This window comes from Eubalaena glacialis, chromosome 14, assembly GCF_028564815.1.
Source record: "Eubalaena glacialis isolate mEubGla1 chromosome 14, mEubGla1.1.hap2.+ XY, whole genome shotgun sequence".
NCBI classification, from domain to species: Eukaryota; Metazoa; Chordata; class Mammalia; order Artiodactyla; family Balaenidae; genus Eubalaena; species Eubalaena glacialis.
The window spans coordinates 85,824,015-85,851,277 of NC_083729.1; the positions used below are offsets into that span (position 1 = coordinate 85,824,015).

General features: G+C 50.0%; 1 protein-coding gene across 1 annotated transcript; it reads left to right on the plus strand.

Annotated features, from left to right (window-relative positions):
* CNGA3 (cyclic nucleotide gated channel subunit alpha 3) lies at positions 1-27,263 on the plus strand. Its single transcript, XM_061211208.1, is given in 9 exon segments — positions 1-64; positions 67-100; positions 7,659-7,772; positions 10,034-10,213; positions 13,419-13,472; positions 20,268-20,330; positions 21,654-21,761; positions 22,557-22,663; positions 25,873-27,263. Coding segments are annotated over 9 exon segments (2,115 nt in total).

The window sequence follows — 27,263 nt, forward strand, 5'->3', positions numbered from 1 at the left end:
ATGGCCAAGATTAGCACCCAATACTCCCACCCTTCCAGGGCTCACCACCTCGCGGTAAGGACCACGGAGATCTCGATCGCATTGAGAACGGCCTCAGCAGGTAGGATGGGCTTTTAACTTCATGCCTGGAACAGGTTATTTCCATAGCTGATCTAGACCTGGGGGAAAGACTGCCTTAGCCTGTGGGCAAGCACAGGTTGGAGGGTGGGGTCTGTTCACAGCACTCCTTCTAACTTCATTTTCCATGTCCCTTACTCCTCACAACCCACACTGAAGTAGTTTTTATTCTCATTTTAGAGATGTGGGAGAATGAGGCTCCAAAAGTTACATAACTTTTGTAACGTTTTTTCTAGAAGGCAAGAAAATGAAGATTCATATGCAGCAGATTAAATTCTACTGTAAAAATGTCCCCAAACTGCCACACTTTCCCTTGTATACATCAAACATTTATCGGGCTCTGTGCACCAGCCACTGCCCTGGGCACTGGGGTGGAGTACAGATGAGGTGCACTGTCCCTCACTTCCAGGAGAAGGCCAGGACTCAGCCGTGCTCGTGTACCTGGGGGGAGTGGGCCTTGCCTTGCCAGCAAAGCCATCGGCCCCATCAATGACATCCCGACACAGGCAGCCACATGGAAACCTGGGGCCTTGAGTTCTACTTCTACCCCTGTTCCTAACTTACTAGTAGACCTGGGGAAACTCACTAACCCTTCCATGCCTCAGTTTCTTCAATTGCAAAATGGAGCAGCATTGGGAAATGGGAAATGGGAGAGTATCTATTTGGTGCAAATGGACTTACATTTTTATGTTTCTTAAATTCTCAGTGAGATGATTGAGTTGAACCAGAAGAAGCTTTATTTCCAATATTTATGTTATTTTTGTCTCACATATGTAACACTTAAAATCTCCCTCCCATGAAAACTGCATATTATCTGACGGCCAAAAGTGCAATGACAGTCCCTCAATCCTAGCATCCCTGGCACTAGGCCCTCCTCTGTCGTTTCTCCTCACTAACTTATATATGTCACTTCCTCTCTCAAATGCACATTTGGTTTTTTCTACGTTTAGGTGCTTTGTCGCAGCTCCTTAGCAACTCTGCTAATAAGTGATAGACAGCAATTTCCCTATCTTTGCAAACTTACGTAGTCTTTGGACCTCCACCTTCTGGGATTCAGGCAAAGGAAGGAAATCTCAAAGCATGGCAACAGATATTCCCTCCAACTCTTTTAAGTTGGTGCTCGGACCCAGGAAATTTGATAGACTCAGGGGCATCAGAAATTCTCACCCTACTCAGATTTCTCCCTCCTAACTGGCCGACTGTCAATACTTGTGTTCCACAACTGAGGACTCCTTCCTTTAGGTTAAGGCATTGCCCTTATTTAAAAGGAAGAGGAACACTATTAGGACAGTTATCTGCTATTAAAACTTCGGCGTGCATTAATAGTTTCTTTCCCACATCTGAGCTAATAAAACCCCCTGAAGAGGGGCTTCAAAGAGGATTGCGGTAGAGGGGAGAAAAGTCCCAAGCATGGAGCACAGCAGGAAGTCAGGCTCCCTGGGCAGCATCAGGCTCCTGGGATCTTGGGCCCAATGGAGAAGGAAGAAGCTGTTAGGATCTAGAAGAATTTGAAGCAAATGGAACTTTTCCCCATCGCTTCCTTTTGCCTCGAGTGGGACAAAACCAGAGCATCTCGTGGAGCTTCCAGACTCCCTAGGGTCTCAGTCTGGCTCCTCCCAGTGAGACAGTCAGGAGAAGGCAGGCCTGGCGAGTGGGCTGGGGCTCCTGCCCAGAATGCCTGCTTGACCCGACACCACCATGAGCCAGCTCTGCCCGACTCATCCTGGCTCTGCCTCGGCCGGTGGCTGACAAGCTCCGTCTGGCTTGCGGGCTGTTCAAGAACCTCTGGCTTCCGAGAGCCTCGCTGTGGGCTCACACTGGGTCCATGCACACTCCGGGGATAGGTTGTCCACACAGCCAGCACTCTGAAGTGATGCTCTTGGACAGTACTCTGCGATCTCACGGGTGAGCAAATGCCCTCCCCTCTCCCCACCCCCATCCCCAGGCCAGCGTGGTGACCAACAGCACAGGCTCGGGGTCAGACTGCCGGGTTTGAAAAGTGGCTCTGAAAAGCCGGTCAACAGCTCCAAACCTCAGTTTTCTCATCTGCAAAATGGACTAGTACTGACCTCAGGGCAGAAATGAGGGTAAAACAGGCTAAAGCTTGGGGCACAGCCCCTGCCACGCAGTGAGCGCTTAGTCGGTGCTCACTGGCGGTCTTGGAGATGCTGCCCCTCCTATGGGCCTTCTCTGGCGTCCCAGCTGAAGCCTTCTTCACCTCCTCTGACCTCAGATGGCCCCAGCTGTCCCGACGTCTGGAACGGGCCATTTCCTGCCTGTGCCCACATCAGGCTGTCTCAGCCTGACCACTAGCCGAGTCTCAGTGAGCTCCACTTGGGGCCGTGCCCAGCTACATACGTGGTAAAAGCTTGTTGACAGATTAGTACAGAATCCCGTGGAAACACTTGAGAGGTTTCAAAAGGAGAGAGAGGAAAAATGCTTCCTTCATGAGAAGCATTATCTCATGGAGGCAGGAGTGGGTTAACAGACAGAAGTTTCCAGAATGGCTCCTTAGCATCACCAAAGATTGAGAATAGGAGTTCAGGCTGGGGGGAGCAGCCTTGGGCCGGAAGGCTGGGTCCAGAGCCCTCCCCTGCTTCCCAGAGCAGCCCAACATCTGTCGATTCACAGACTAGTTTTCCCTGTAAGATTGATTTGAGCAAAGGACTCTGACACATTCACATAAACTTTTTAAAGTTGCAAATCACTATTTGCAGGGAGGAAATGGTGTTTGAACAAATCGTAGATCTTTGCCTTGAAATTCCAATCCTTTTAGAAAACTTTTGGGAGAAATAATTATGAATGTGTGTCCTTAAATATTAATCACTCTTTTTCCTCAATGATATCACGCAGCTGTGCTGGGAACATATGCAATGGTGTGGTCCTTTGCTGAGTGCCCCCCAAAGCGGGGAGTATCATTTCCCCGACCCCTGAGACATCCCGCCTCCCAGGTCTTTCACCAAATTAGAGACCCAGGTTTCTGTTTCTCTTTTTAAATCATTGGGCCCATTTTCCTAGTGAAGAGTCATAAGGAAGGATGAAAATGTTTCCTTTGAACAAAAAAATTAAGTTTACACCTTGAAAAGACCAGAAATAAAAATGTCTTGAATTTTGCTTTTTCTATTTAGATCTGTTTGGTTGACTCAGTTATTTGAGAGCTGTCTGGCATATTTTTGCAGATAATGCAATAGAGAAAGACTTCAGAGTCTGCCACAGAGAATTGCAGCTAGGACCGAGGGCACCCCAAACCCCAGATCAATCTCCTAGTGTAGCTATTTTAGGTGAGCTTTTGGGCATAAGGGGTTGTGTCCTACAGAGAAGGAGACTTCTTCATGCTTCACCCTGAACAGAGCCCAAAGCAATTACCACAAAAGAAAACCATTTTCAACCTGCTTCCCCAGGACCCAAGACAAAAATGCAGTGACTTCAGTTCCCTGGTGACATGTGGCCGGGGCAGTACCTGCCCATCACTCTAGTTCCTCAGGGCTTGAGAGCAGGAAAAGTAAAATAAGGTATCATTTTCTCCACCTTTGTTCCAAAAGGCCACTTCTGTTTCCTCTTATGTCCCCAAAGTCACTGGAAGAAGACACCAGATCCACAGAGCACAAAGTTAATCACCAGTTCCCGTTCTGATGAGAACCTCTGCTCCCTCCTAGTGACGAAAAAGCTTCACCTTGTGGACATTAATTCCTCTGTATAAATAAACTCAGAAGATGAGCTTTACAGGTTGAAAATGACCTTGTCGTTCAAAACAGTCACTTCATTTTGTTTCACCAGTTGCCCTTGATCTTGCTAGTTACTAATTTCACGGGGCTTCTTCCTGCAAAGGCATCATCACCACGGAGAACCGGAGTCTGCGGGTAGAAGGCAACTTCAGGTTGTCCTGGCCTGATCTGCTTGTTTTACAGAGACCGAAGCCTGTCGAGTCCTGAGCCAGCTCCCGGCGGGACGGTACCTGGCCCGCACTCTCTCCTGCCTCTGTATTTCCTTGGGAGGTTCTGGATCCCTGATCTTGCACTGATTGCCAGAAGTTTCTCCCTTTTGGCAGTACCTGTGTGTCCTTGGGGACACAAAATATCACCTCAGACATTTGGTTCCTCTCCTCCTAGCCAATCTCCCCTTCCATCTACCTTGTAAAATCAGTTTCTCTGAGGAGTAACTAATTGGGTTTGCTATTTAAATACCCCCCGGCATTTAACGAGGGTAGAGACTATGGAGCTAGAAGAAAGACAGCAGGGTAGAACTCTGGGCATCAAGAAACAAGCGGGGAGATGCATCAAGAAGAAAAGGCCCCTTGGGTCCCTTGAACTTACATCGTATAAGACCCTTCCTATTCTTCACAGCTAAATGTGCCTTTCTGGACTTGGGTGTTTGACCAATACTTAAATCAATATGAAATCAATTTTTCCTTTGTTTTCTTTTCGAAGACCAGGAAAATTAAACTCAGGGAGGGTAAGTGACCAGCCCACAGTGCACTTAGTTAATAGGTGCTGGGGGGCTTCCCTGGTGGCGCAGTGGTTAAGAATCCGCCTGCCAATGCAGGGGACACGGGTTTGATCCCTGGCCCGGGAGGATCCCACATGCCACGGAGCAACGAAGCCCGTGCGCCACAACTACTGAAGCCTGTGCTCCTAGAGCCCGTGCTCCGCAACAAGAGAAGCCACCGCAATGAGAAGACTGAGCACCGCAACGAAGAGTGGCCCCCGCTCGCCGCAACTAGAGAAAGCCCGCGTGCAGCACCGAAGACCCAACGCAGCCAAAAATAAATAAATAAATTAATTAATTAATTAAAAAAAAAAAAAAAAAATAGGTGCTGGGGTAGGGATTCGAACCCAGGCCTCTGGGCTCCCCACTACGCCGCCTCCCCTTCACGTAGGTGTCAAAGGTCCAGGCCACTCGCAGTAGCTCTCACTGCTGCCAGCTACAGGCCTGCTTTGAAATCTGGGGTGAATTCTGCCCTCCTCACCCACCCACAAGCCCTGATGTCATGGGCATTGAGTCCTTTGCTGCTGATGCAAATAAATCTGGTCTCAGGATGTGCCCCCCCTGCCCCCCACAATGAACGAAACCAGACTAGGCAGAAATGCTGGGCCGCCTGCTTGGTGCCTAGAGCTCCCTGAGGAGGGAGCTGCTGGTGGGGACAGAACACCTCGTCCTGGGGGTTGCCTCTAGATCTTCCGGGCACACGTTCTGTGGCAGAGCTAGAGACCCAGCTGTTAGTTGCTGCCCGCACTCCAACTCCCCACCCCCAAGCATGCCAGCTGCTAGGATCCAGGCACTGGAGAGATGGACTCACTTGTCCCCCTGCCTCCTCCTCCTCCTGTAACTGACCCGGGTGCCTTGCAACATGCATTCCCACCTTTGTAGTACGCAGAATATTAGAAGCGCAAGGGTATTGTAGCTTCCTAACTGCAGCAGGGCCTCTGGTGGGGTCTCTCATATGTATAAGGATGAGCTGTGAGTGGTCTCTTATGAGTGTAGAGAATTCAGTTAGGCGATTTGGAAATAAAAAAGCCATGCCCACATTAGTGCAGCCAGGGGAATCAGAGCCATGTCTCTAGTGGCATGCCACAGGGCTCAGCTCTCAGCCGTGTCCTATTCAACTTTTGCTTTAATCAGTGCCATATATGAAAATACAGAAGGCAGATTCATGGAGTAGGTGAGAGCACGCTTTGAAATGAGATGGAATGGCATACAAATCTCAGCTTTGCCGCTTGGCTATGTGACCTTGGGGAAGTTACTTAACCTCTCTGAACCTCAGTTTCCTCTCTTATACAGTTTTTATGTGGATTAAGTGATAAAATGTATGTGGCTGACATATAGCAAGCAGTCAATAAATGGCATATACTTTGGGTATCACATCTGTGAATGAGACGGGGTTGGGAGGACCCTGCATACCAAGGGTCCCAAAACATCAAGTGGCTCAGATAAATGGGAGAGTCCAATACTTATTTCCAACAAATCAATTGTACATGCATAAGACAGGGCCTTCTGGCTTAGCAGCAGCACATGTTATAAGACATTGGGTTTTGCATGATGGTAGCTGGTTATGGGGAACCAAAAGCACGTCTTGGGCTCCAGTAACCGCAAGGTGGTTCTCAGTCTCTGTGCCCAGTCAGGCAAGAATACAGGAACCTGCTCACAGGAGAATGACCATGACAGGGAAGAGACTTGAACCTGATGAGGAAAGGCTGGGTGAGCTGATGCGTCTAGCCTGGAAAAACGAGGCAGCACAGGTGTGAGAGCTGTCCCTTCATGGAAGGCGGTCTTTTAGAAGATGAAGTTGCCCGACTCCATGTGGTTCCAGCAAAAAAAAAAAAAAAAAAAAGTGTATCCTCGATATGGGGAAGCTGAGGGAGAGAAGAACCTGCTGGCAATCAGGGCTGTGCAGAGAAGACCTGGAGGAGCCATGGAATGGTAGTGAGCTCCCCATGCTGGAGATGGCAGGGAGGTTGCAGAAAGGAAGAGGCAGCAGCTCGGTGGCTGAGATACGGGATTCTGACTTCGAATCACTCACTGGGGAGAGATAAAGCCTTTACCCAGACATTAATTCTTGCTTGCCTCTTCAACCGTGTTGCCACCTTGTTAAGAAGGCCGATTAGGCTGGAATAGGTCACGTGATCGAATTAATTTGTCTTGCCTGGGCTCTTCAAGACTCTTAGAATGAAGTGCAAATCCCTGGAGGCCAATGCCTGGATGGCTTTTAATCAGGCTGATCAAACTTCAGCCCTAGGAAGTTTTAAAAGAAAGGGAAAGAAAGGAAAATTACGCCCCAGCAGAGAGGTCTTATTCCAGGAAGTTCAACAAACACGGGGCTCTGCTGATGCTCAGACTGAGCTGTGGACACCTGTCCTGTGGGTGCTGTTGCTTTTCGCCCTGAACTGCACAGGCGAGGTCCCCGCCCCCCTTCCCCCTGCATTACAGGGGACACGGGTTAGGGCTTGGCAAAAGGGCACAGCAGAAATGGATTTTCATTTGAAAGCACTACACAAATGCATGTGGAGGGCTAGGCCAGTTCCTTACAATATTGCCGGACCTTCCTCTTAACCAGTGGGCTCCTGCAGTACCTACACACTATGACAGAGGGCAAGGGAAGACCTCTTAAAGGAGGTGGCACTTGATCTGACTTTAGGAGATAGGATTTCAGTGTGCAGAGATGTGTCTGAACCAAAATCCTTGTTCTGGAATCCTTGCATGGAAACAGCTGCTCTGGCTCCACATGCAGTCCCGGGACCTCCCCCCCGCCCCCAGTGCTCTAATAAGGACCATTTGCTGCTGGCTTGCCCTTTTCACCTGGGCTATGGGCAGTAGCCTCCTTGTCATAAAGGAAAGGCCACTTTCTCCTGAAAGCCAGGACCTGCTGGCTCCTGCTGGAGTATGAACTGAAGTGGGGAGCTCTGGGCTGAGGATCTGTGACAGCAGCTTTCCTCTTTAAGCAGGGCATCTGGCCATCTCAGTCCTCAACGTGTCCAAGAGGTTGGAAATCAATGTCAAGGATGAGCTTGAAATCAATTTCGCTTGCTGCATATTTGATTTCCTAGGACCCACTTGCCATGTGAGGAGACACCGTCAGAACTGCAAGAAGGCATCACCATGGAGACCAGAGGACTGGCTGAATCCAAGCGAAGCTCCTTCAGCAGCCAGGGGCCTGCCAGGTAACCGGCCGGTCTCAGCCCTCACCTTGGGAAAGGGCAGACGAAGGCAGAAAGAAGGTAGATAAGTCTCAGGAAGAAATGGTGGTTGAGGGTAGGGTTGCAGATTTGGAGAAGAAAGGGGCAGGAGAAGCGGAGTCAGAAATCTATCAGGGAGTCATTTCCTCTTGGGTCAGGTGTTCTGAGCTCAGAAAAGTCTAAGAAAAACTGCCTTTATCTGAAATTGCTCTCATAAAAAGTGATTGAGTTACTTGCTCAATTCTGGAAGAATTCAGGAAAAAAAAGCCAACCAGAGAAGTTTCAGAAAAGAATTCAGAAGAAAGATCAGCCAGCCGTGGGAGACCGTTGGGTGGATCACGGTGGCACACGGAGGGCAGTCGTGGCTCTGTCGGAAATAGCCCCTGGCAGGTCCTCACTCGTATGGGTCTAGACTTCATAGCTTACGTCCTCGCAAAAGTATTTGAAAGATTAACTAGGCTCCGAGCTCTGTCTCCCTTCTGATGACATATGTCCTCCGGCTTCAGTAGCTGTACCACCTGGAGGAAGTCATTTCACCTTTCACGTCTCATCTAAAGATGCATCTAGTAACATGAGGGCTGCGGCAGAGCCCAGTGCTGCCTCACGACGGGCGCTCAACAAATGTTGGGCTCATTATTTCCTTCCACTGATTTTTTTTTTTTTTTTAACCAAAGTCAGAGTTTCATACAGTCATGTGTTCTACAGGTTTTGCTTAAGAGTATTGCAAAAAAATTAATTTATCTAGTTATTCTTCATGTTTTTCATTGTGGAGGATTATTTATTTCACTAGCCACTTATAGCTGGGCATTTAAGTGATTTCCAGTGTTTTTTGTCTTACTAATAAAATGTCTTACTAATAAAAGGCCTGTTGATCGTAAGTTAGAGAACACCTTCAACTAGCTCAAATGAAAAGGGTAGGGCTGGGGCAGGGGCTGGTATAAGCTAAGATCCAGGCCACCTTGTGGGAACGGAGCCAGTGGGGCTAATAAGGGGCCGTGGGGAAGCAGCTGCCTTCCCTCTCTCGTTTCTCTAGCAGCATTTCATGATCTGTGTGCTTTTTTCCTGCGTGCCTCCTATGTTTCTGGCTTTCTCTGCTCACACCTCAGCAGGCACAGGCCGAAAACAGCCTTTACCATATGATCCTGAGTTGAAACACCGAACCCCATCTTGGAGTGGTTTTTAGTTCAGAGGCTTGAGTGACTCTCTGTGGGTCAGTCGTCCATCCCTGAGCCTGCTGGCTGAGGCTGGAGCTCCGGGGAGTATGACCTTGCTTCTCCCCCTCAGCAGAGGGAGGACATGGGTGTGGGGAGTGTCAGAGCAGAGAGGTTAGGCTGGGCAGGCACCTTGCCGTTCATCTGCAGCAGCCACTGTAAGCATCTCTGTTCATGGGATGTTCCCTCACTTCAACTTATTCCCTTAGGCTATGGTCACAAGTGTGTGATGGGGATCAAGGTACGTGACAATTCATGACTCCATGCCAGGTTGCTCAGAACTGATTTCTTGGGGACAGTGGCATGCACAGTGGGTGCCAAGTCAGGAAAGCTGAACGCCAAGAAACAGTTGAGTCTGTCTTTCCGTTCCCTCCTGGCTGAGACGGGGAAGCAAGAGGCAGGGCTGAGGGAAGCTTTTTTACAGAAAACTGAAGCTAAGATGAGCTCTGGGCGTGTGGACTGCCTGGTCTCAGGTGCTTGAGGCCCAGGTGGCGTCCGCTCCAGGATAGAGGTCAGGGCACGTTGCAAAGGAACTTCTGCACAGGGCTGGGGAGAAAATAAGAGTTTGTATGAAAAGCAACTCATAGGACAAGGGTTGGGGAAAGAACCTAGGTTGTATCTGGGTGCTTGTTCCTTTATACCTTGCTCTGAATTTTATCACTATTTGGAAATTGTATTTTTTACTGTTCCTATGCTTACCAGTCATAACAAAGAGCTCTACATGGGGCAGAAGGAAAGATGAGCAGAAAAGCTTGCTAATGGCCCATTGGCAGGATCATGCCTTTGATGGAGTCCAGGTGTTATAGGGATAAAGCCATAATGAAGAAACATCCCTTATGGAGGAAGCTCCGTCCCAGGTGGCAGAGGTGGAGGGAAGAAAAGGCTCTGGCGAGTGGGGGCAGGGGGTGGCGTGCAAACCTGAGCCCGGCCCTGGGACCCACATCCTGCCGGCATCTCTGCCCCTGCCCCAGCCCTCTGGGAGGGGACTTCCATTTCCTTCCGCTTCGCCCTCGCTGCGGGTCTGTGCCCTTCCAGGTTGTCACGCCTCATCATCTCGCTGCGCGTCTGGGCCGCCAGGCACTTACGCCACGAGGACCAGAGGCCTAACTCTTTACTGGAGCGTTTCCGTGGAGCTGAGCTCAAGGAGGTGTCCAGCCGCGAAAGCCATGTCCAGTCCAACGCGGGCAGCCAGGGGTCGCCAGACAGAGGGAGAAGGTAAGGGAGGCGGGGCTGCCTGCCCCAGACGGGGAGGGAAGCACCTGCTGCTCCTTCCGTGCAGCGTGGATCCCCCCCCACAAGGGTGGCCGGGAGCACCAGTCCCTCAGCTGTTCCCTGAAGAAGGGGTCTGTCCTGGGGGAACACTGCATGCTCTAGAAGTCTCCACACGAGCCCAAGAAGCCCTGCGGGAGCGGAAACCCTTTAACCAGAGGCCCCAGCCTCATGGGCGGCTGACCCTGTCCTCCGCGGAGCTCCCGCTAGCGCCCCCTGGAGTTGGTGCTCTCAGAATCGCACCCGGGGACGTTAGCCTCACCCATCTCTCCGCCAAAGGACCCTCATCCTACTCACCTTGCACTGTGACCCACCTTGCTAAAAAACTGGGGCTCTTGTACCACGAACCTCAGGGAGTACCTAGACGGTACCCACAATTTTATGGATGGGTATACGTACATTCTTCTGGGGATAAGGTCCAAAGGTTGGTTAGAACTTTCAAGGGGAACCGTCGTCGCCCCAGGTTGGTTTAAGAGCCATGGGGAGCGCAGTGGGTGGGAGTAGGGTGGGGGATGGGGAGAGTGTTTGCTTTTTGGTAGGAGAAGGGTCTGCAGAACAAGGGCTCTGAGCACCGTGCACGGCCCCCTGCCGCCGGGGAGCTTGGGGCTGGCGCTGTCTGGTGCCTGCAAGTAGAGAAGTCTGCAGGGGCTGGACTCACACCCCAATCCCCCTGCCCCCCCGCACAGAGCTGCTGCCTCCCCTCCCCCTCTTCTCATGTTCTTGAGAAGTCACCCCAGCCTCTGGTGGGCGGGGAGACCACTGGGCGACCGTGGGTTGAATCCATTGTCGCTGAACAGCAGAGGGTCTCTTTAGGACCCTTGGGCCAGTTGGGGGAGAAGAGGTAACACGTTTAGGGGAAGCAGACCTCCTCTCAGACTCACAAACAGGAGGACACTTGCTCAGAACCTGTTTTAAGGAAAAAGGGGCTTGAAAAAGATCTTTTGGCTGAATTCTCTAGGTTATGCCAGGGTTTAGAAGACGTAAAGTGTGAAAAAAGCAGCATGATTGTTGCAGAACAGACAGTCCCTATATAATTTGCTAGAGAAAATGCTGTCTGTTTTGGAGTCAAAGGAACAGAAGGGCTCGGTTGGGCCCCTCGAAAAGGCAAAGAAAGCCCCTGGGGAGTAAAGGCCATGAAGCCTCAGGGGAAACAGATGACTCTTTCTGGAGCTTCGATTTTATTTCCAGATTTGGGGTGGGGGTTATGTTTATTATAGGTTATGCAGTGCATTGCAAAATGTACAAGATGTACAAGCGTATTTAAGATAAAATATGAGAGTTCAAAGAAATGTCTTGCCAGAGACATTAGGAGACCTACGTTAGTCTTCTCTGCTGGGGAAAGGTGTGAGAATCTCTGGCTGAGAGGCGGAGGCCCAGTGGAGCAGCGTTCTCAGGCTCCCATTTCCCATGAGCTTGGACTATAAACCCTCGGGCTCCCCGGGCTGTGGGAAGGGGACTGTGGAGGGCCTGGGTGCTGGCTGGATGTGTGCAGGGCCATCCCAGGTTCCCAGGGCCGGGCATCCCAGGCTGTGAGGGAGCACCAGGACCACGAGGCCCACATGCTGTTCGCTGCTGAGCCAGAAAGACAGGAGGGATGGCAGCTAAGGAAGAAGGGAGGGTGGAGAAGGAGGAGGAGGAGGAGGAAAGAGTGGGGGAGGAAAGGAGGTTTGCTAGCAAGCCAGCCAGGCTGGTTCAGTTCCTTTTAGGCAAGCAAAGACTTCCTTGGCTTAATTGATCAAACTTCTTCTCCACAACTTTAGACTCATGGAGATGAACATTGGACTCTGCCCATTTCCCTATGTGACCAGATTAACGGAGGGTTGACCCCATCAGAACCAGGTCCCAACTATGCCACCAATGCCTGGTCACTTGCTGGAAGGTTCAGAGTGGGCAGGTGAATGCAAAGGTGCAGGATGGGAGCAGATCAATCAGGGAGGCTTCCTGGGGGAAGAAGACTTTGAATTTTCAAGGCCAAGTCCCATCAGCAAAGCAAAGTTTATGCAGAGATGGGTCTTAGTTCTCCTGTGGGTTTGGCCCAATGAGATTATGGTGCAGCTCACGGGCAGCTGCACCCCAGAGAGCTAAACTTTCCTCCATAATCTCACAGTTTTGATTCCCCAGGGGATTTTTAGATGATCCGAACCAATCCTGAAACAAGCAGTTAGAGCCACATCCTGGATGGGGAGAGGGAGGCTTGGGAAGGATGAGCAGAAGTACCAAAAAGGCATTTGGCTGGATGTTCAACATCATAGAACAGGTGCCTGGAGAGTCAGGCTGGAGTGTCACCAGCGCCTGGCTCTGGGCCCTGGGGTCTCCTGTCCTGTGAATGGTCTGCAGTCACCACAGACAGGCAAGCTGCCCTCTAGCCCTGTGAGGCCAGGCTGGCTTTCTAAAACCAGCTGTCAAAGATGCGAACTGGCAGGTGAGCTCAGGGAGATCACGCCTTTTCCTAAAGAACACCACCAAGTATAATAAACGTGCTGGGTTGTGAAACCAGCACCCACCTTCTACCAGATTCCCACATAGATCCGGGGTGGCGGGCCCTGAAGTTGTAAGATGAACGTGGGGCAGGGGAAGGGGGAGGATGGACTGAAACCTGGGGCAGCTCTGCCCAGAGTCCATTTTTTGCCCTGAGAACTGGAAGCGGCCCCTGTGATGGGGTTTCCAAGGGAAGGGCCCTGTGACAGCCACGTCTCTGCAGAGGGGGCAGCAAGTTGCTGCTGCTGCTAACTATGTCCATTCTGGTCCAAGGAGCTTGGCCTGTTCACCCAGGAGCACCCGAGGGCAGGCGCCACGCCGGGTGGTCTCTGTGCCTCCCCATAGCACCTGGCCCACTGCCTGGCACATGCTAAAACTGGAGGACATTGAGAGGAATCGAGGCTAGGATGCTGGATGGGATTCAAAGAGTTAATCCTCACTTATTCAGAAGCCTCAGTTTACCCAAGTGTTCATCCTCTCCCCTTCACCAGCACTAACTAGTCACAAAAAAATGTCTGTCCCTGACAACAACAATTCCCTCTGTTCAAGCTGTGTGGAAAGGCCCGTGAGACAGGGGATGGGAGTCCCAGAATAACCGCCTGGGGGCAAGGGGTCCCCAGCAATTGGACTTGAGTTCAGATTCCCATGCTGTGCTCTCTTTACCTCCCCGCAGTGACTGGCCCCTGGCCAGAAGCAACACCAATGCCTGCAACAACTCAGAGAAGGAGTGAGTACCTCTGCTACCTCCTGCTCCCTGCGGCCAACCGCCTCCCTGTAGACACCCCAGCTTTGTACTGCTACTTCCCCCAAACCCCACCAGACCATTCTAGAATCCTGCTCCTTCCGTTGGAAACCCATCCCCGTGGACAAATGGGGAGAGGGACCTGGTCTGTGTGACTTCTTTGGGCAGGTCATTTTATCTCTGTGTCTCTCATTGTTCTTATCTAGAAAGCGAAGGGGTTGGATCGGTAAACATTTTCAGTGCTAACACCTCTGTTGCTATGTATCTGAAGATGCAAAGCTGGAGTCCCTTTACAGAGCAGTGGATAATCTCCTTCATGATGGGAATGCACTTTCCATTCTACATCCTCAAGCTCCTGTGTGCCAGTGAAGTGCCCTTGTCTTAAGGCCAATTCAGGCCAATGTGGAGGACATGATCAGGACAGTGGAAAGAGGAAATTTAAATAGTTCCGGAGATTAGCCTCTTGAAACCGTGACCCACTGTAATTCCTTCCTACCACCCGATGCTGAGCTGGCAGAGCAGTTTGATGTGTGATTCTGGCAACATCACCCAAGAGCCCAAGCAGACAGTGTGCGTATGTGTGTGACCATATTTGTGTGTGAACACGTGTGCGTGTGTGCCCCGTTCTCCAGCCTTCCTTTTTGGAACACCGTGGGGGTAGGTAGAGGAGGGGTTCTCAGTTGGAGCTTAGGGGAAAACCATCAATATCAGCCAAGAAATTCCAACTGACTGAGAACTGTGCCGAGGCTTTTTCTTGTTATTTCCCTTTGTTCTTCTGATAGAACTTCTTTCCATTTCCCTCCGTGAACCTTAGTTGCATTTTGGGGCTTTTTTGTTTGTTTTTTAAATGTATTTTTTTAATTGAAGTGAGTTTACAATGTTGTGTTAGTTTCTGGAATACAGCAAAGTGATTCAATTACACATACATATATTCTTTTTCAGATTCTTTTCCATTATGGTTTATCACAGGATATTGAATATAGTTCCCTGTGCTATACAGTAGGACCTTGTTGTTTATCCATCCTATATATAATAGTTTGCATCTGCTAATCCCAAACTCCCAGTTGATCCCTCCCCCATCTTCTCCCCCTTAGTTGCATTTTGTTTACATAAATTGGGACATCAAATCCAGAGACCCAAATGCCAACAGTCAAGAAAAATGAAATGATTTAATCTGCAAAATGACAGCTACTGTGATATGTGTTTGTTGCCCTTGGAAACCTGGTGTTGAGTCCCACAGTCAGGCAAAGGCTCAGGGCACCAGAAACCAGGGGTAGAGGTCTTGTGGGTGGGTCTCCAGGCTTCTCCATCCTGGGGCTGGGATGTGGGCAAGGATGGTGTGGATACCGTCAGCTACATCAGGTTCTTATAAATCTTTTCAGATGGGCTCGTATCGTGGGTCCACACTGCAGCCAAGGACTGAGGGACAAAATTGGGGGCTGCCCCCAAATGGAGCCACCTGGGTACAAAGATACAGAAGTAATTCTTATGGACACCTTCCCCCATTATTCCACCACATTTCTAGCATTTTCACTTAGTCCCATGGGTTCTGAAAATTTCTTTCTCCCGATCAATCTGTTCTCAGCCAAAACCAGCCTCGTTTTGTAGCTCTGTGTAGGTCCCCTGGGGCAGTGCTGGGTGGATTCCGGGACACAGCTGGATGGCACGGGGTCTTCCCTAGGCCCTCAGCAGGTTGGTAGCCAGAGGAAAGTCCAAGGCTTGTAACTTGGGGCCACAAATCCTGAACAAGGGTGGCAGAGCCTGGTGTAATTAAACTCCCAGCAGGGCTAAGTGTGCCCGATAAGCTTGTGGGCAGCGCCCTCTGCTGGTGTCTTGACATTAAGACTTCAGCTGCAGAAAGACCAGTAGATTCAAGAGAACAGAGGATGGGTGAGTGTCCTTGCTCCTCTCATTTAAAGATTCTAACAACTTTTGTTCTTAGTTTATTAATATGCTCATTGTCAAAAACTTATAAAACACAGAAAAGCACCCACGAGCATACACCCATAAAAAAGTACACTTTATGTTAGCAGTTGAACCCCATTATCAGAGACAACCCCTCTTCACATGTTGGCAAATATCCCTCCAAGTTTTCTCTAGGCATATATATTGAATAGATAGATACATACATACATAGATACACAGATACATAGACAGATGCAATATGTTTAATATATGTACTGGTTAAGAGCATTTGCATCCCAACTCAACCACCTAAGAGCTTTGTGACCTTGAGCAAGTTACCTGACCTCTCTGTGCATCACATTCCCGACTTATGAAATAGGGATTGTAATTGACGTCTTACAGAGTTGTGTTAAGACTAACTGTTCTAATACATGTGAAGTGCTTACAACAGTGCCTGGTACGTAGTAAATGATCAATCAATATTGACTACTGTGGGAAGCAGAGTAATTTCACTACCACAACCTCACCAAAAATGTTTCCATCCTAATCCCTGGAACCTGTGAGTAGATGATTTTACATGACAAAGGAGACTTTGCAAATGTGATTGAATTTAAGGACCTGCAGATGGAGAGATTATCCTGGATTATCCAGGTGGGCCCAATGTAATCACATGAGTTCTTAAAAGCAGAAGCAGGAGGTAGGAGAGTGAGTCAGAGATATGAGACGGAAGGAGGAGAGATTCACAGTGTGAGTGGGGCCGTCCTGTCGTTGCTGGCTTTGAAGATGGAGGAAGCAGGGAGGGAGGCATGAGCCACGGATGCAGCAGGCTCCAAAAGCCAGGGATAGCCCTCCATCTACAGCCAGCAGGAAAACAGGGACCTTGGTCCTGAGCTTCAAGGAACTGAATTCTGCCTGCAATCCCAGTGAGCAGGAAACAGATTCTCCCCAGAGCCTCCAAAAAGGAACACAGCCTGAGGGCACCTTGATTTTCATCCAGTCAGATTATATGACTTCCAATCTCCAGAACTGTAAGAGAATAAATTTGGGTTGTTCTAAGATACTACACTTGTGGTAATTTGTTATGGCAACAGTAGAAAACCAATAACACAACTTTCGATCCCAGAGGTGGAGTGCTGCTGTAACAAATACCTAAAATGTGGAAGTGGCTTCGGAATTGACCCTAGGCAAGATCTAGAAGAATTTTAAGGAGCATGTTTTTTTTTAAAAAGCCTAGATTGCTTTGAACAGGTTGTTAAAAGAAATATGAATGTTAAAGACTCTACCAGTAGCACAGGGAGATCAGCTCGATGCTTTGTGACGACCTAGAGGGGTGGAATAGGGAGGGTGGGAGGGAGGCTCAAGAGGGAGGGGATATGGGGATATATGTATATACATAGCTGATTCACTTTGTTGTACAGCAGAAACTAACACAACATTGTAAAGCAATTATACTCCAATAAAGATATAAAAGAATGGGGAACAATCATCAGAAAAAAAACCTCTACCAGTGAGGGTTCAGAAGGAAAAATGGGGAGCATTACAGAGAAAAACCTAAGTTGCCTACATACTTAATACCTAAATGATTGAAACAGACTATTAGTAGAAATCTGGACTTCAGGGGTGCTGCTGGTGAGGGCTCATAAGGAAGTGAGGGGCAGGCTATTAGAACCTGAAGGAAAGGGGATTCTTGTTGTTCAGGGGCAAAAAGCTTAGCGGGATTATGTCCCACAAGTATGGGGGAAGCAGAATTCGTATGCAACGAGCTTGAATATTTAGCTGAGGACATTTCTAAGCAAAGGTATTGAGGGTGCAGCCTGGTTTATTCTTGCTGTTTATGGTAAAACTTAAGAAAGAAATTGAGGGAAGAACTGATAAATGAAAAGGAAACAAGACTTGATGATTTGGGAAGTTCTCAGCCTGCTCAAATGGCAAAAGATGATAAGTTTTAAAAACTCACTGTCAGGAAAGCATGCCTTCAGGAAAAAGCTGAGGATGCGGCTGAACTTTTGCTAATAACTCAGAGATCAAAAGTTCTGAGTATTCAGTCACATAAAAAACCCTCTGAAGAGACCGAGGGTGTGAACCATGGCTCATTTCAACAGAAGCCAAAAATAGAGAAGAGATTTCTCAGAAAGATCTGTGGATGAGCCTCTGTCTAGTGGAGCGGATCCCTCTGGTATACATGACCCATTAAGTTCTAGAAGATTTTATGGCAGCAGAAATGCTGCCAGCTTGGACCTGAAGGATAGAAACAGTACAGAATGAAGGAAAACTGTTAGACCTCTAAATTCTAGATGCAGAAAGCAGGCTGATAAACTACTCAGCTACAAACAGGTGCTACCTTTCATGAAAAAGGAAGGATGACTGAGGGCGGAGCCATGAGCTATAGAGGTTTATTCTCAGGCCTTGAAACATACTGGCCGATGGCCCTGCTGGATTTCGAAATCACTTGGAACCACTGACTCCTTTTGTCCTCCCATCTTCTCCCTTGTTGAACTAGAATATCTACATCTGGTGTCCTATGCCTGCTCCTGCATTGTGTTTATGGAGATGATTCGTTTCTTTAGTTCCACAGGTAGGGAGGACTTGTGTCTCAAATGATTCACACCGAGTCCACACACACCTGATTTAGATGATGAGATTTGGGACTTCTGAACTGATGAGACTTAGATGATAATTTTGGACTCTGAGTTGATGCTCTAATGGGATGAGGCTGGGGGATCTTGGAATGGGGGTGAAGTCATTTTGCACATGGGATGCAAGGAAATCTTTGAGGGGCAGTGAAGACTGTAGTAGGTAGCCCGGAGGTGCCCATATGCTAATCCCCACATCCTGTGACTATGTTACCCTACACGGCAAAAGGGACTTTGCAGATGTGATGAAGTTTAAGGACCTTGAGATGGGGAGATTATCCTGGCTTATCAAGGTGGACCCAGTCGAATCACATGCATCCTTAAAAGTGGAGAACGTTTCCCAGCTGCAGAGAGATGGCATCTTGAGAAGGACTCAACCCGCTGTTGCCGGCTTTGAAGATGGAGGAAGGGCGCCATGAACCAAGGATGCAGCAGCCCCTAAAAGCTGGGAATGTCCTCAGCTTGCAGCCAGCAAGAAAATGAAGATATTGGTCCTATAATTGCAAAGAACTGAATTCTGCAAACAATCCAAGTGAGCAGGAAACAGATTCTTCCCTAGCGTCTTCAGAAAGTATTACAGCCCTGCCGACACCTTGACTTCGAAGAGACCCCAGACCTCTGACCTACAGATCTGCAAGATCATACATTTGGGCTGTTTTAAGCCACTAAGTCTGTGGTAATTTGTTCTGGCAGCAATAGAAAACTAGTACAGCTATTATTAGAAAATCTTTTGTAGTCTACTTTTTTTTTTTTTTTTTTTTTAATTTTTATTTATTTATTTATTTATTTATGGCTGTGTTGGGTCTTCGTTTCTGTGCTAGGGCTTTCTCTAGTTGCGGCAAGCGGGGGCCACTCCTCATCGCGGTGCGTGGGCCTCTCACTATCGCGGCCCCTCCTGTTGCGGAGCACAGGCTCCAGACGCGCAGGCTCAGCAATTGTGGCTCACGGGCCCAGTTGCTCCACGGCATGTGGGATCTTCCCAGACCAGGGCTCGAACCCGTGTCCCCTGCACTGGCAGGCAGATTCTCAACCACTGCGCCACCAGGGAAGCCCTGTAGTCTACTTTTTAACTTAGCAAAATCTGAGGAACATTTTCCCCTGTCACTGAATATTCTTCCACAACCTCGTTGTAAGTGGCCTCGTAGAATTCTGTGGTTGATGAAGAATTTCCTCTGTTGTATGATTAGATTGTTTATGCTGTGACTATTAGAAATAATGGTGGTGATGATTCTTCTGTATGCATGTTTGCACACATCGTTGATTATTTCCTGGGGAAGTGCTGTGTAAAGTGCATTGATCCTTTTCAACGAGTGTTTAATTAGCAGACACTTATTTCTCAGCCCTTCCTTCCTCCAGGGAAAGGAACAGGGGAATCAGAAGGGCCTGCGGGTGATTCCGGGGGTGCCCTGAGGCAGGCAGGGTCTTTTACCCTCCACTTTTGTTTCCTCGGCTGTTCAGTGGGCAAAATGCGTGCCTTGCAGAACTACTCTAACCGTTAATAGGTAACCCTTGTAACTGTGTCCAGCGCATAAAAGACATGCAATAAAGAAGGGGAAGCAGAGTAAAGCTGTGTGTTGAGGAAACATCTGCCCTTACAGGCCCTTCCTGCTGATGCAGACAGGAGGGCGAGGCCCCACCTGTAATGCCACATCCAGCAAAGTCTGGTAGCGTCTGAGCGTGGCTGCATTTGCCTCAGACGACTTGAAGACTTGCTGCTGCACAGCACACCTCTGCCTCCCTAAGGGTCTCGCTCCCTTTCTGTCCCCTGGCTTTCCCATCGAGGGCCAGGTTTTCATGTGACCCCAGAACAACGGAAAGGCCGCCCCCTTTCCTCAGAACAAAGAGCGTTCCATGTGATTCCCAAAACTCTGAGTGACTTTTCCACCCTAAAGGTGTGGATTTGGGTTTATTTCCCATTACCTCAAAAGTTTCCAGTCTCAAGCTGCTTGTGACTTTCTAGGGACTCACGGAAATAGGTCAGAAATTGTAGAATATTAGACTGAACCATTGTGTACATTTCAATGTATACAATGGATACTTCAGTGGAGGTGGTACCCTCACCCTTCAGGAATAATAATAATGATATTATTCATGAAATCAACAACCTCATTTCATCCCAGTGTGCTGGAAAGATTGGTTTCCTGCACCACGCCCTCTCCCCTGTGTCACTGTGGCCTACCCTCTCCCCGTGGTAATGACCTTGGTATATGAAAATTGCTAAATGTCACCCTGTGTCATCCAGTGACAAGGCGAAAAAGGAGAAAGAAAAAAAGGAAGAGAAAAAGGAAAACCCAAAAAAGGAGGAGTAAGTACTGAGAGAAACTTCCCCCAAAGAGGGGGTTCCATGGTCACAGCAAGCCTGGTTCCACACCACCCGGCCCTGGCCCTGGGGAGGAGAGAGATGCCGTCAGGCCTTAGGGTCAGCCCTGGAGAGAGGGCTGCTTAGGGCTACAGAAAAGGAGTTGGTCTCAGGCAGGGATCAGGCCTGCTGAGATCACGTGAGGGTCTTGTTCTGCAGGGAAAGTCGGGGAACCCAAAGGAGGGCTTGTAGGTAGGCAGGTTTGTCTGCAGCCTCAGGTGAGCAGTTCGGGGCTTCCCTGGGAGCCTGCTCCGGTGCCCTCCCCTTGGGCATTCTGTTTGCCCACAAGGTGGCCGTCCACACAGTGGGGTACGCGGAGCCCTTTTCCTGGGCACTAGAAAACACTATATTCACAAACTTTAATCCAAACCCAGTGGCAATGAGTGTTGGGAACGTCCAAAGCCCTGTCAATCAGCAGCTGATCTTGGACTTGCTGAGTTGAGGTGAAAGCAGAAAGGCAACTGAGGGTCTCCTCCGGGGTGTGGGAGCAGCTCTGCAGGCCTAGGCGGGCATGGGGGGCAGATGGGGTGGGGGAGGAGACGCGTGGGCCCAAAGAAAGATCTCCAGTACTGCCTATAAATTCCAGTCCTCCGAAAATCCTGAAAATAAACACCGAAAGCACCCTAAGCTATTTCTTCCATTCAGTGTTGGCTGACATAACCTCGATGATTCCCAGGTTGGTGGTTTTTGGTGGAGAGGCAGGAAATGTCTTTAGAACATCTGCACAATTGCAGTTAGTGAGGTGGAGAGAGCACATTCCCAAGGGAGAGCTCCGGGCTCCCAAGCTCCCAAGTTCAGTCCAGAGAAGCGCTGTCTCAGAACCACCCAGGGCAGTGATTAAATGCACATTTCCAGGCCCCAGTCCTGGAGGGGTCTGGCTGGGCCTGGGAGTCGGCATTTTCACAGAGCTCCCCGAGATGGTTCCAACATCACCGTGCTCCCTTTTCCTCCTTGGCATCCTGAAGGGTATGGATGATACCCCAGGACATGGGAATGTCATCACTGTGGTTTTGTAGTCACCGGTGGCTTCCTGGGGCGCTGAGCTGGGAGAGAAGTCCTTTGGAGTCTGCCCTGCTCCCAGCCTGGGTGGGGGCACCCATACAGGGACACCCATGTGACCCCCTGGGACTGACAGCACCCTATCTGGGAAGCCATCTCTAGCTGCAGCCCGCAGTTGCCCTGGGGTCTCTAAGCTAGGCCAGGTCTCTAAGCCTTTCCAAAGCTGTGGTCTTCCAACGCACTGTGCTGCTTGTGTGTCGGTGTTCCCAGAAAGAAGAAGGACACCATCGTGGTGGACCCCTCCAACAACATGTACTATCACTGGCTGACCATCATCGCCGTGCCCATCTTCTACAACTGGTGTCTGCTCGTTTGCAGGTAGGGGCGTGGGGCGGGGCCTCAACACAGAGCTCTGAGTCCCTGGCAGCCACCATCCAGCTGCATGTGCCTCAGTTCCTCCTGGGTTCCCTGAAACACTGGTGGAGGCCTGGCTTTGAGATCAAAACCATGGTCCTGGCACCTTGGAGCCTCCTTAATGGGGTCGCAGGAGGAAGATGCAAGGGCGAGCTGTTGCTCTTCTGAGGGGAAGTGGGAGGGGCTGGGTCACTCCTGAGCTGACCTGCAGGGCAGGGATGCAGGCGCCAGGCAGCGTTCTCAGGCTGTCGGCTGTGGGCTTTGGGTTTTCTGAGCCGGTTGGGGTGCAGGGTGAGCTGCTGCTCTTGTGAGGGCAGCCGGGGCCTCGGGGTGCTCCCAAACTGCTAATTTGTGGGGGTAGATGTGGCTTGTTCTGTTGTTGATCTCCCAGAAATTGTTATATCTTTGTTGGCATTTAAAGGCCCCAGAAAGGGCAAGTTCTCAGCCCCTTCATCTGAGGCCTGGGTAAACTGCCCCCCGGCCGGGGGACGGGAGCAGTCTTGTCGCTACTGCTGCGAGGCAACAGGGCCCACTCTTTGGGGTCAATCCCAGCTCTTCTTAGGAGCTCGGTGACCTTGAGACAGAAAAGCTTCTGAGAGCCTGGGTCCCCTCATCGGGGCTGGGATGCTGATGACGGGGTGCAACCCTGTGGGCTGGGCTGTTAGCGGGATGAGCTGACCCCAGGTTTGTAGCACAGAGCTGCTGCCCGCCTTGGTTCCCCCCCCCACTACACACCTGCCCCTTCTCACACTTGTTTAGGGCCTGTTTTGATGAGCTTCAGTCTGAGTACCTGATGCTTTGGCTGGTCTTGGACTACTCAGCCGACTTCCTCTATGGCTTCGATGTGCTGGTCCGAGCCCAGACAGGTGAGTGGGCCCAGGGCCGCAGACCCCACAGCGTGATTCGGGGGCCACCTGGGGGCCACAGGGCAGGTTCAGGGAGATCCAGAGTGGTAGTAGCCCTTGGAGTTCCTCTTCTTGGACAGTCAGAGGAGCCAGGGCATGTTACCCCATGGCTTTTAGAGGAGGTGTAATATACTAAAAGTATATTAGTTTCAGAACTAAAATCTAAAACAGGGCCTAGAGGGAATATGACTTCCTTCAGATTAAGACAGGCTGGGACCTGGGACCCTCTACCAGAGTGCTTGCACTTGCCGCTAGACAAACGTCTCCTCTAGCAACAGGACACAAAGAATCTGTAAAGGACTAAAAATAACTACATGCATGTGCAGACCACCTAAGCCACACCTCCAGCCCAACCCACCAATCCACCCCCATATCCTTTAAGGGACAAGCTCGCCCCCGCCCCTCAGGGAGCGAGCAAGGCCACCTGTTACTGTTTTTGCTCCCTTGTGCTGCAGCATGAGTCCCAATAAAGGCCTGAATTCCTCATCTGGACTCTTATCAATTTCTATTGATTAAAGAGTCCAAGGACCCCAGTCGGTAACAAGATCACCTCTAGTTGTGAGTGGGGGCTAAAGCCCCACCCATGCCTCAGTCTCCAAGCTGTGCCTCCTTGGGTCTCCTTTTTCTGATTTGCACAAATGCATCACATAAGCTGGTGGAGGCCCTGCTTGTCATTTCCAAGATTTTTAAACTAAAAACTGTGCCATGGTTGTGGATATAAAAACCAGTGGATCACAGGAAAACCTCAGGGTGGCTTCATGGTGTACAAAGCATTCCAAGCATGTCTTGTTTTCTCATGGGAACTGCTGCAGAAGACAAGAAGTGTGGGCATGATTATCTCCATCTTACTACTTTAGAAACTGGGGCCCAGAGATGCTGAGTGGCCAGCCCAAAGGCCACAGTCACCACCCAGCAGGCCAGATGGGTGCCCCCCCCCGCCTCCAGAATTAGTGCCCTGCATCATAACCTAGAAGATCTCAAGAACACAGCTTGAGGCTTGCCTGGGTGACTTGGCCAGTCCTGGTGGCCTGCCACTCCATGGTTACATGAGCCTGTGGAGATGCAAGAGCCCCATGGGTGGCCGACTCGCTGGGGGGACTCCCTGCTTCAATCAGGCTTCAGTGGGACAGGCAGCCCTCACTCAGACATTGACCCCACCCCTTTTTGTGCTTGGTACTGTCCTTGGCAATCTAAGATTCAGCAGAAGGCTGGGCGAGAGAGGGGAACAGTTGGGCACAGACACCAAGAGGCCATGGATCATACTCCAGGAGAAAAAATCTTCAGAATTGAGACAAGATTATTAAGGAGGTGTTGAGGAGTCCCAAGGCACACGAGTGCAATGTAATGATCTAGGCACTCAATAAACACAAGTGTAACCAAACAAATAGGGGATGGGGAGCTGGGAAGCCAGGTGTCCCTAACATGTGACAACAAACTTGTTGTTTGCTTTTCACAGAGGGGGCAATCCTACCTTTGTCTAGCCCTCGAAGTGTGGCCCTGGACCAGCAGCGTCACCTGAAAGTTGTTAGAGGTGCCCCAGACCTATGGGACCAAAGTCTGGGGACAGGTCCAGCTCTGTGACTTACAGAGCCCTTGGTGTGGTGCTGTTGCTCACCCAAATCTAAAAGGCATTTGTTATATTAGTCTCTCTACTCTGTGCATGTTTGAAAATGAAAGAAAGAAAGGAAGAAAGAGGGAGGGAGGGAAAGGAAGGGAGAGAGGGACAAAGGGAGACGGCAGGTCATGGCCTATTTGGCGGATTTCACCAGTAATAACACCTCACGACTCCCAAGGTCCAGCCCATCTCCAGACCAGGGTGGGTCCCAGGCTTCATGTGTTTTCAGAGCCCCCTGGGTGACAGTAATGTGCAACCAGGAAGGAGAACCACTGTGCTCCTGGGCAAGGTTTTAAAAAGATAGGTTGCGAGACTTCCCTGGTGGCACAGTGGTTAAGAATCCGCCTGCCAATGAAGGGGACACGGGTTCGAGCCCTGGTCCGGGAAGATCCCACATGCCACAGAGCAACTAAGCCCGTGCACCGCAACAACTGAGCCTGTGCTCCAGAGCCTGTGAGCCAAAACTACTGAGCCTGTATGCTGCAACTACTGAAGTCTGCACGCCTAGAGCCCGTGCTCCACAAGAAGAGAAGCCACCGCAACGAGAAGCCCATGCACCACAACAAAGACCCAATGCAGCCATAAATAAATAGAGTTAAAAAATAAATAAATAAATATAAATAAAAAACAAAAAGACGGGTCATGCCCCATCAGTGACTGGTAAAGTCAGTTTGCTAGGCCATGACCAGTGTTTTCAATTTTTTTTTCATAAATTTATTTATTTTATTTATTTTTGGCTGCGTTCAGTCTTCATTGCTATGCGCAGGCTTTGTCTAGTTGCATCGAGCGGGGGCTACTCTTCGTTGCGGTGCGTGGGCTTCTCATTGCGGTGGCTTCTCACGTTGCGGAGCATGGGCTCTGGGCGTGCAGGCTTCAGTAGTTGTGGCACCCGGGCTCAGTAGTTGTGGCTCACAGGCTCTAGGGCGCACGGGCTTAGTTGCTCCGCAGCATGTGGGATCTTCCTGGACCAGGGCTCGAACTCATGTCCCTTGCATTGACAGGCAGATTCTTAACAACTGCACCACCAGGGAAGCCCTCAAATTTTTTGTTGTTAATATTTTCAAACATATACAAAACTGAGACAGTAGTATTATGAATCCCCACATACCCTTACCCAGCTCCAAATGTTATCAACATTTTGCTCATCTTTTTTCATTTATCCTCCCACTCCCTGTTCTTGGATGGAGTTTTTTAAGGCAAATCTCAGACAGTAACCATGTTAGCATGTAACCTTAACTAGGGGCCCATTTTTTAAGTATAACTTCCACTTATCTCTGAAAATTTAATAAGCATTCCTCACTACCATCAAATACCCAATCCACATTCAAATTTACCTAACTGATCTATGTTTTTAATTGAATAAAATAGATTAGATCATTGAATAGAAAATACCAGAGTGCATTTCCTGTAGTAATGGTATGTGTGGTTTGTGGAAATTGTTCCTTTTATATATGTATAACCACGTTTTGTGTGGTCTTGAGGTGAGATACCTTTCTGCGGGCCATGGTCATAAAAAGGCCTCTTTGTTGCCCACGTGATCTATCTTCTTCATCAGGCTTCCTGGAACAAGGCTTGATGGTTACGGATGCCAACCGGCTGTGGAAGCACTACACAAAGACCTTGCACTTCAAGCTGGACATGTTGTCCCTGGTCCCCACGGACCTGGCTTATTTTAAGCTGGGCATGAACTACCCAGAACTGAGGTTCAACCGCCTACTGAAGTTGACCCGGCTCTTCAAGTTCTTTGACCGCACAGAGACGAGGACCAACTACCCCAACATGTTCAGGATTGGGAACTTGGTCTTGTACATCCTCATCATCATCCACTGGAATACCTGCATCTACTTTGCCATTTCCAAGTTCATTGGTTTTGGGACCGACTCCTGGGTCTACCCAAACATCTCAAACCCAGAGTATGGGCGCCTCTCCAGGAAGTACATTTACAGTCTCTACTGGTCTACCTTGACCCTGACCACCATCGGCAAGACCCCACCCCCCGGGAGAGATGAGGAGTATCTTTTTGTGGTCCTCGACTTCCTGGTGGGTGTCCTGATTTTTGCCACCATTGTGGGCAATGTGGGCTCCATGATCTCGCACATGAACGCTTCGCGGGCTGAGTTCCAGGCCAAGAGCGACTCCGTCAAGCAGTACATGCAATTCCGCAAGGTGACCAAGGACTTGGAGACACGGGTGATCCGGTGGTTCGACTACCTGTGGGCCAACAAGAAGACGGTGGATGAGAAGGAGGTGCTCAAGAGCCTCCCCGACAAGCTGAGGGCCGAGATCGCCATCAATGTGCACCTGGACACTCTGAGGAAGGTCCACATCTTCCAGGACTGTGAGGCGGGGCTGCTGGTGGAGCTGGTGCTAAAGCTGCGGCCTGCGGTGTTCAGCCCCGGGGCTTATATCTGCAAGAAGGGGGACATAGGGAGGGAGAGGTATATCATCAAGGAGGGCAAGCTGGCTGTGGTGGCCGAGGATGGGATCACCCAGTTCGTGGTCCTCAGCGATGGGAGTTACTTTGGGGAGATCAGCATCTTGAACATCAAGGGGAGCAAGTCGGGGAACCGCAGGACGGCCAACATCAGGAGCATCGGTTACTCGGACCTGTTCTGCCTCTCCAAGGACTATCTGATGGAGGCTCTCACTGAATACCCTGAGGCCAAGAAGGCGCTGGAGGAGAAGGGGCGGCAGATCCTGATGAAGGACAACCTGATCGACGAGGAACTGGCCAAGGCCGGGGCGGACCCCCAGGACATCGAGGAGAACGTGGAGCACCTGGAGTCCTTCCTGGACACCCTGCAGACCAGGTTTGCACGGCTCCTGGCTGAGTACAGTGCCACCCAGATGACAGTGAAACAGCGGCTCAGCCAACTGGAAAGCCAGGTAAAGATCGGCCTCCCGCCTGACGGGGATGCTCCACAAACAGAGGCCAAACAACAGTGA